The sequence below is a fragment of the Sipha flava genome, unplaced genomic scaffold, assembly GCF_003268045.1.
Source record: "Sipha flava isolate LNK unplaced genomic scaffold, YSA_version1 80_pilon_pilon, whole genome shotgun sequence".
Taxonomy (NCBI): Eukaryota; Metazoa; Arthropoda; class Insecta; order Hemiptera; family Aphididae; genus Sipha; species Sipha flava.
In genome coordinates, this window is record NW_020273622.1 from 1618258 (window position 1) to 1626974 (window position 8717).

Here is an 8717-nt window from a genome sequence, read left to right on the forward strand (position 1 = left end):
CGATCTAAGATCTTTAGATCTTTTCAGGTTCTTCAACATCTAATCTCTATATTTTTAAGACCATGGACTTTACGTATATATTAATGTTAGAATAATTGTTATCACTAAAATTAGCACTGTATTATCATAAAACATTTTGACATGTGGTTGTCAAACAATCCCCGGCTAAATCGTCGCTATGATCATGTTCATCGCATGAAAACAAACACATTCCGCCATTTTGAATTTGTTTCGTACATGAGACGCTGTTGTGTTCTATCTGTGACTCGTATGGATGAGTTGTGTTTTAACACTAGACATAGTATTTACCAGTTTAATAATAATATTCGTATAAAACAATGCGTTAATATTTAATGCTGACTAACATTTTTAATTCTTTGTGGTTATTATCGAATCGTCAAGCTGTCGTCCAACACAGTATCAGAAATGGCGTTGAGCACTAGCCAACCGGTACAAAATAATGTGCAATCTTCTCCGGGCACCGGGTGGCCTAGGCGCACTGCACCAGTTAAGTCATCAACGTGCCCGTCCTTAAATAGACACATTAATTTGTAAGTATTCATTTTAACTAGAAAAGTGGAATACTTCGTTTTTTTGTTGCAATATTTGTTATTATTATTTCACAGTAATTTTATTTACCCATTGTTGAAATTAATAGTATAGTTTTACATACAACAATTTATTGTTATTAATTTTTAATATCTGTAGCAGAATCATCCTATCAAACATAATTTCCATGAATTGTTCAATATAACTTTTTATCAAGTTTTAAATAGTAATGGTATAATTCAATACAGTAGAACCTTGATTAACCGTGCTCATAGTTCTAAAAATTTGTATATATCTAAAGTTAAGTTATTGGCATAGTAAATAGTAAGCAATATATTCTTCTTAGCTCAAAGATGATTAATATTATTAATTTAATAAACATTGTGTAGACTTTATTGTAAATAGATTTATGGTAGTAATTGTTATTCTTAGAACTTCTACAAGTAGGAAAATGTTGATTTCCTTGATGCCGTAGATTCAAAAAAAAAATTTAAAGTTAAACTATTTAAGTTTTAAACTGCAATAACCAAAGAATGATTATTTAATTTGTCATGCTTTGATAATTTTAAAACATAACAAAATGCTTTTATATAATATAAAATGTAATATTAAATAAATAAAAAATAAATTAGAATTTGATAAATAAAGAATTTCCATTAACATAGGGTTACTATACGTCCTGGTTTGGTGGCATAGTATTGGATTTTAATATGGCGTCCTGGTGTCCCAATTATGTGTTTTGGGGCAGTCAATTGTCCTGGAGTAAGATTTCAATAATGTACATTTGTATTTTATTAAACTCTAGATTGAAAATCTATTTATCATTATTTCCTTGATTAAGTAACAATTATTTTGTCAACTACAATATTCGTATTTCCATTCCCTCACAATAGTTCTAGGTATTGCTAGACAAATCAATCATTATTTAACATTTTGTCACTTGTAGTGAACTAATCTCTATCAGGGGTTCAAACCCCCCCGAAATTTTTAAATTAGGTATATATTTATAATATAACAAAAACTAACGAAACACGTCTTTATATATAAGTGTATAATTGTACAACTATAGTTTATTTTAAGTATTTGTAAATTTCCCTCTAGTTATTACACGTTATCTGTTTTAGAAAATGACAAATGATGTACTTATACATTATTATTATTATTATACCTATATATTATGTTATATGTATTTTCAGTTCATGTATTAAAAATATTTTAAACCCCCTCCCGAAAATTGATCCTGGATACGTGCCTGATCTTTATAATGTGTTTTTTCAGACTTTTTATATTGAGAGGGTTATTGTAAATTTTAGGTAAGGAGGCATGTAGTATGTGGTATGTCATAGAAGTAAATAATTTATAAATAAATACATTTTTGTAATAATTATATCTGTCAAAAAAATCAATAAAAATGTATGTCAATAAGAAAAAATTAAAATTAAATTAGTCATCAAAGTTCTACTGTAATTCAAATTTTTTTTATAATTAACACATTCTTATTTGTTTATATTATGAACATATAGTTTATATAAACTTATCTTAAATATATCTTAAGTATATCTTACATGGTGAAGACTACACCTTGTTTGTTTTTATTAAACATGTTTAATGACCACTTATTATTATATTTGTTGACCATAATAGTATAAAACTAAATTATACCTTATTGTTTTATTATATTTTAATTTTTGTTAATTTTTTATTGTTTTGTTTATAGTCATGTATATGACTTAAAGTTGTGCTGATTAGCGAATTGAGTGCATAGGACCTAACTAGCTTTGGTTAGTGGCATAGTGTAGTCTCTTGTAGAACAGTATATTGACATTTTGAATTTAATAACTGAATATTTATTGTTATAAAAATTAACAGTTTATCATTTTTCATATTATTTATTAATATTAATTTTGTTTTATCATTTTTTAAGACTATTGTAATAACAAGTCTTGATATTGTTGTGTGCCCTTCAGTTCAACTGTTGTGGTGTTGAATAATGTGAAGGATGTATTAAATAATAACTCAACTTTAACCTTAATAACTGCTCATTACAATATAAGTTTAAAGTATTAGTTGTAAAATAATTTTAAATCCAAACATTTAATTTATTAAGTTTATTGATATGAAGATGCTACAATTGGACTAATACATATTAAACACATATTGGTTTGCTCTTGACTACCTTATATATATACCCTGTTTGTGTTCACTTGACGGATATGGTTTGAGTTATGTTTTAAGTAACTTATACATTTGATATTTGTATCTAGTTCGAAAAGTATATGGATTTCTAATTTTGATTACCTATTCTATATTTGAATGGTTGGCTTCTCAATTATCTTTCGCATGACTACCCTTCACATGTCTTTTATATTTAATGATGTTAACTTGTTGTTACTTATATTTGCATGTTAATATTTGACATGCATCCTAGTGTATTGATCATTGCAATTATAATACCTAATATCTATATGTGGTGTTTATAATAAGAGTTACTCTAATGCTCTTTACATTATTTATGTGGTCTCTCCCCGTGTTGTGATATTCGTAAAGGCCTACATTTATGTATGTCTGTAACAATATTTTATATTTTAAGATTTATTATAACTAGACATGCCTTTACAAAATAATGTATATATTGACTGGTTATTGAATTTTTTTATATAAATTGTTAACTGATTTTTCAATAGTTAAGAACTTAATATATGCATATGTTATTACATTATTTATATTGCTTTTAAGTATTTAAAATACAGTAGAAACTCCATCAACTGTCATTCTCAGTTATCCATCATTGCTATTGCTATCGCGATAAACTTGTTGCAGCGACTATCAGGTGTATATAATTTTTTTCTAATATCCAAAATATGCAATAAATACGACGTGAATGAACAGAATTAATTATTTTTAATTTAATTTAATCATTGACTTAAGAGTATTGCGGTTTTAAGGCTACATAATATACAAAATATTACAGTTATAAAGAAAAACTTCTTATTAATTATAATAAGAAAAAAACTCAAGTGTAAATAAAAAAACCAACAAAAATAACAGATTATTTTGTTTAAAATTATTAGTTTCTGTCTAGTAGTGTTTAATATGGTATATAATATATAGTGTATATGTATATTATTTTTTCTGAAAATCCAAGTTGTAAAATATATACGTTTATTGCTGATGTGACAGTTAATTGAGTTTCTACCGTATATTTTTACTTAGTTATTAAAAATAAAATATAAATGTAAATATTTTAAAACAAATAAAGTACATGTGTATTCAATTTTTGAATTTATTATACTTTGTTATTATACTACAGATTATATTATAAAAAATAATGTTGTGTTAATATTTATTTTAAATTACTAAGTGGACTAAGTGGCCGGGTTGAACTAGTTTACTTGTTCCATAGTGTTATTTTGTTAGAATCTTGGTAATGAACAGTTCTTTCTAGGTAGAAAAGTTGTCCCTCCTCTCCCCCAATCTTTGGTTTGGAAATTATCTACAATTATTAAATTAAAATACTATCCATAGATTTATTAAATCTGGAGATTTCAAGCTTTTCTTTCTCTATTAAAAAAAAAAAAAAAAAAACTATCAAAACAACTTACTTTATTTTGAACATTTGAATTTTCTATTGAAATTTCTATTGTACATACTAATGCACTAATATTATTTTTATTTTAGGTATCCTCTTTCAAATTATAAATTTGGTACAAAAGAACCTTTATTTGAAAAAGATCCATCTGTACCAGCAAGATTTCAACGAATGCGTGATGAATTTGAAAAAATTGGCATGCGCCGTAGTGTAGAAGGTGTTTTAATTGTTCATAAACATGGATTACCTCATGTATTACTGTTGCAATTGGGCACAACATTTTTTAAACTGTAAGTTAAAATAAATGTATTATTATATTTTAAATTTATAATTAATTGGAAGTCTGGGTGTTAATAGCTACAAATTCCTTCAAATATGCATTTTATATTTATTTGTTTAATGAAAATAGTAGTTGGAATATATTTGATTAAGGGAATAATTAATAATTAATTTGAATAATTAATAACACTCTAAAATTTATATTTAATTTATAAATTTCATAATTATGACATATTTACTTTAATAGTATCAATTATAATTGTAGTTTAAATTTTTTATCAGGCCAGGTGGAGAACTAAACCCTGCAGAAGATGAAGTTGAAGGGCTCAAACGATTACTAACTGAAGTAATTATATTGATTAATATGACTGAATTCAAATTATTTATACTTAAAATTAATTAAAAATACTTTTTCTATTTGTATTTTCAATTGTATTTTTCCAGACTCTTGGTAGACAGGATGGTGTTCAACCAGAATGGACTGTTGAAGACACAATTGGAAACTGGTGGAGACCTAACTTTGAACCTCCAACATATCCGTATATACCACCTCACATAACTAAACCTAAAGAACATAAAAGACTTTTCTTAGTTCAGTTACCTGATAAAGGTAAGGTAAAATATTAGGAATCCAAAGTTCAATATTTGTGAGTACAACTATAGTTATTAAAACTAATTAACTATATTAATTAGTATTTCTAAGGCTAAAATAACTAAAAGGTTTATTATTTTTATTTTCCCAAAAGGTTTTATTTCTAAAAAAATTTGTTTTAGGTCATAATTATCATTAACATGCTCTGAAGTTAAATTTATACATTTGTTATTTATAACTTACGTGTATGTTACATCACTTAAGATGTGTATTAAATTACATTATATTATTTTATATTTCACAGTTTGCAATGGCAACATGATTTGCTGGTTCAGAAAGGATCATCCTGGTTGATTGTAAAACTTCACATACAAGAAATGTATTTTTTTTTATAAAAATTGTCTAGGAAAAATTCATGATAGGGTTTCCTTATATGATTATTGTTCTAATCACTGTGGTGTATACTACAGATTTTAAATTGGCTTAAACAATATACGAAGAAAGGGTTTTATTAATTTTAAGACTAATTCATTTTAGTAAATGATTATTTGCAGTTTCTGATTGAGATATATCCATTGTACATGTTATTTCTATTCTGTTTATATTATTGAAATACATTAAAACACTTAAAGTTAATTCTTTAATTCTCAAGGATTTAAATTTTTTCTTGAAATACAGAGTGTCAAATAATTAACATTTAATTATAAATATTTGTTGTTCGTTTGTATTTAAATTATAATGAAAACTATTTTTATTAAATTATAATCAAAAAGAAAATAATTTGTGTTATAAATATTAATATTCTTCAAAAACATATCACTTTGCTTTAAATGTAAACAAATATTTTATTTAATGCTCTTCCATTATGATAAATAAATTCTGTATTGACACCCTGTAATTTTTTTTTGTATACTTATTTAATTGTTGGTGGGTTAACTTGGTTTGAGAATTTGTTAACATTCTTCTGGTTATATGAATATTAAACATTTGCAAAGAAAATTTTCCATTTCTGAACTTTTTATAATCAATGTCTAAGAGATTTTGATATACTAATTTGATGTTTTTGTTTATTATTAGTAAGTTATACCAAATTAAAACTTTTAATAGAAACTTAATGATTGAATTTAAAATTTTACTAAATAATCATAGTATTTTTTTATTTTTTATATACATCAAATGTATAAAATGGCAATTTAATCAAACTAATATTTTAAATTAAAAATAATTGTTCTATAACTTAAATTTGTATTAAATATAAGACTTAGTCAGAATGATTTTTTAATTTTATAAGATAATGTTTCAATAGTAATTTTGACAATTATCTTGAACCTATCATTTTGATTATATAAAACAGGAAATTTATATTATTACTAATAAACATAAACACTAAGTTTTAGTATTGTTAACTTCTCGGGCCCCGAGAAGTTAAGAGTATGTCACATTATTATGTATAGATAGAATATTCCATTTAGAACGTTAAGAAAGCATGTTATTAGTTTCTGATGAAAAAAAATACTAACGATTTTATTATTATTGTGTATCTCGTTTTGACATTTTGTCTTAGAAGTTAACTTATTATTTTTGTTTCAATTAAACTATTTATATAATGTTCTAATTTCCCTTTACGAACTATATGTTAAAAATGATAAATAATTAATAAGTAAAGAGTAGTGTTTAAACAAAAATTAATATGTATAAATATTGATGTACTAATAATTTATTGGGGGTTTATTTTGTCATTACATTATTTAACATATCTAATTATGTATTTAACATTTGTAATGTTTTAAATGAAATTATTACGTTTAAGATTATTTACCTAAATAAATTATTTTTCAATTTAAATTAAATAGTATTTTTTTCAAAGTTATATATGATCGTCAAAATATTGATAAAATGAAAACATTTATATTTTTTTATCTACCCAATGTGGGCATGTATGTTTGTTAAAATACCATAAGCAAGTATATTAATTTAGTAAATTGATTGGCAGTTTAAATAATGTATTATTTCCAATGTTATATTATTTTTAAGCATTTCATTTTATTATTTCAAAAATTTCCATTTTAACATACAATTTAAGTTCTGTTGTACAAAGTTGTCACTCAATATTCACTAATTATCCTTAATGTTATTATGTACATTTGTTCTGATTACAACTGTTTTTAAAAAACATTAAAAATCAATGTATATTGTTATGTATAGGTATAATTTGTTTATTCATATTAAAGTGTACAATTTATATTAAATCAATTGATTTGTTTGTGAATTCAACAAGATAATATAATAAAACTTTCTGTTTTTAAATGATATGATAATTTAATTGTTCTTTAGCATTGTTTGCTGTGCCGAAAAATTACAAATTGGTGGCAGCCCCTTTGTTTGAGCTGTTTGATAACTCACAAGGATATGGATCAATTATTTCCTCATTGCCTCAAGCTCTTGGAAGGTAAAATTTCTAAATTACATTCACAATTTTGTTTTTATTAAACTCTTTTATATTTATTTTTCAGATTCAACTTCATTTATATGTAATTTAGAACTTAGCTATAGGATATTTTAAACATTTGCTGCCCATCAATTGTTGAACAGATTTTTCTCCGATTCAATGTAATTGTAAAGTAGATTAATTTTGAGTAAATAGTATAGAATTGAGAAATTGTCTGACCATTTGAAATAATTACATACTATCGTCATCATATTATAAAATATTATAATTTACATATATATATATATATATATATGTATATATACACACACTCAACTTATATTTTAAATTTTTGTTGTGGGTTTGTAAGTGATTTATTAAATTTCCATTTTTGTAAATTACCTATCAACTCATTAATTACAGTTAGATACTGTATGTGAGTATTTATTTAAAAATGTTCTTAATTTTATTTTCATTGTTTGGTTTAATAACACCTTCAATTAGATTTTTTGTACTGTGTAATATTTTATTGAATATTCTCTGGTACTTTTAATACTATAATTAGTATTACACCACAAAAATGAAATATGGAATAGACACTAGAATATTAATTGTTTTTTTTTTTTTAATTTTCTAAATTAGTATGTATAAAGCTAATATTTCTATTAATCTTATAGTTTCCAATTTTGTAATTAATTTTTTGTGATTAAATGCCTTTTTTGACAAATTTATTTATTGTTTAAAGACATTTTAAGACTCAATTTAAACATATAATTCTTACACTTACTTTTCTTAATTACTTTAAATTATGATACCTAAATACCACCGTAGTAATAAAATAATATTTATAACCAAAACTATATTTTTGCATTAAACAACAGTTAAATTAGCTATCCATATAGTTTTTGATCTGGGTAGTTTTTAAGGAGTTAAATATTGGCAATTCATCATATATATGCGTGAATATCACTAGTATGTGTAATTACCCCTCTCTGATTCTGTTATGCCGCGTCGGGCTGTGCCGCTAATCACCGTTCTGCTAATCACAGAGGTGGTAGAACCAGTTTTTCTTACTGAAGAAGCTCATAAACACATAGATATTTTATTACATTATTGCTTGCCTACGTCATTAACCATAATAAATTAAAAAATTTAATTACTTTTTATGTTTTAAAAAAAATTTAAGACCCGCGAATCAATTATTACTGTTAATACATTTTTTTAAAATTGTTATTAATTTTGCTTCTAAATCTGTCCAGAACTTGTTATTCCTCTCAATT

At 24.2% G+C, this 8717-nt stretch overlaps 1 protein-coding gene across 3 annotated transcripts; it reads left to right on the plus strand.

The window, feature by feature from the left end:
• The first annotated feature begins 201 nt into the window (after positions 1-201).
• Positions 202-7668, plus strand: LOC112693087 (cleavage and polyadenylation specificity factor subunit 5). 3 transcript variants are annotated; one of them, XM_025567987.1, is made up of 6 exons: positions 205-551; positions 4228-4428; positions 4700-4763; positions 4862-5027; positions 7344-7458; positions 7523-7668. In XM_025567987.1, exons 1-6 carry the CDS (start codon positions 427-429, stop codon positions 7542-7544), a joined length of 693 nt encoding a protein of 230 aa, XP_025423772.1. In that variant the 5' UTR covers positions 205-426; the 3' UTR covers positions 7545-7668. The 3 variants fall into 3 exon arrangements, with proteins under 3 accessions (XP_025423774.1, XP_025423773.1, XP_025423772.1); XM_025567989.1 differs by lacking the exons at positions 7344-7458; positions 7523-7668 and adding an exon at positions 5314-5683 and having other exon boundaries at positions 202-551; positions 4862-5064; XM_025567988.1 differs by lacking the exons at positions 7344-7458; positions 7523-7668 and adding an exon at positions 5314-5681 and having other exon boundaries at positions 202-551.
• The last annotated feature ends 1049 nt before the right edge of the window (positions 7669-8717 follow it).

Coding starts and splice junctions, on each gene's coding strand:
- LOC112693087 (XM_025567987.1), top strand. CDS start 427: ATGGCGTTGAGCACTAGCCAACCGGTACAAAATAATGTGCAATCTTCT. Junction 552..4,227: donor TTAAATAGACACATTAATTT/GTAAGTATTCAT, acceptor TTTTTATTTTAG/GTATCCTCTTTCAAATTATA. Junction 4,429..4,699: donor GGCACAACATTTTTTAAACT/GTAAGTTAAAAT, acceptor ATTTTTTATCAG/GCCAGGTGGAGAACTAAACC.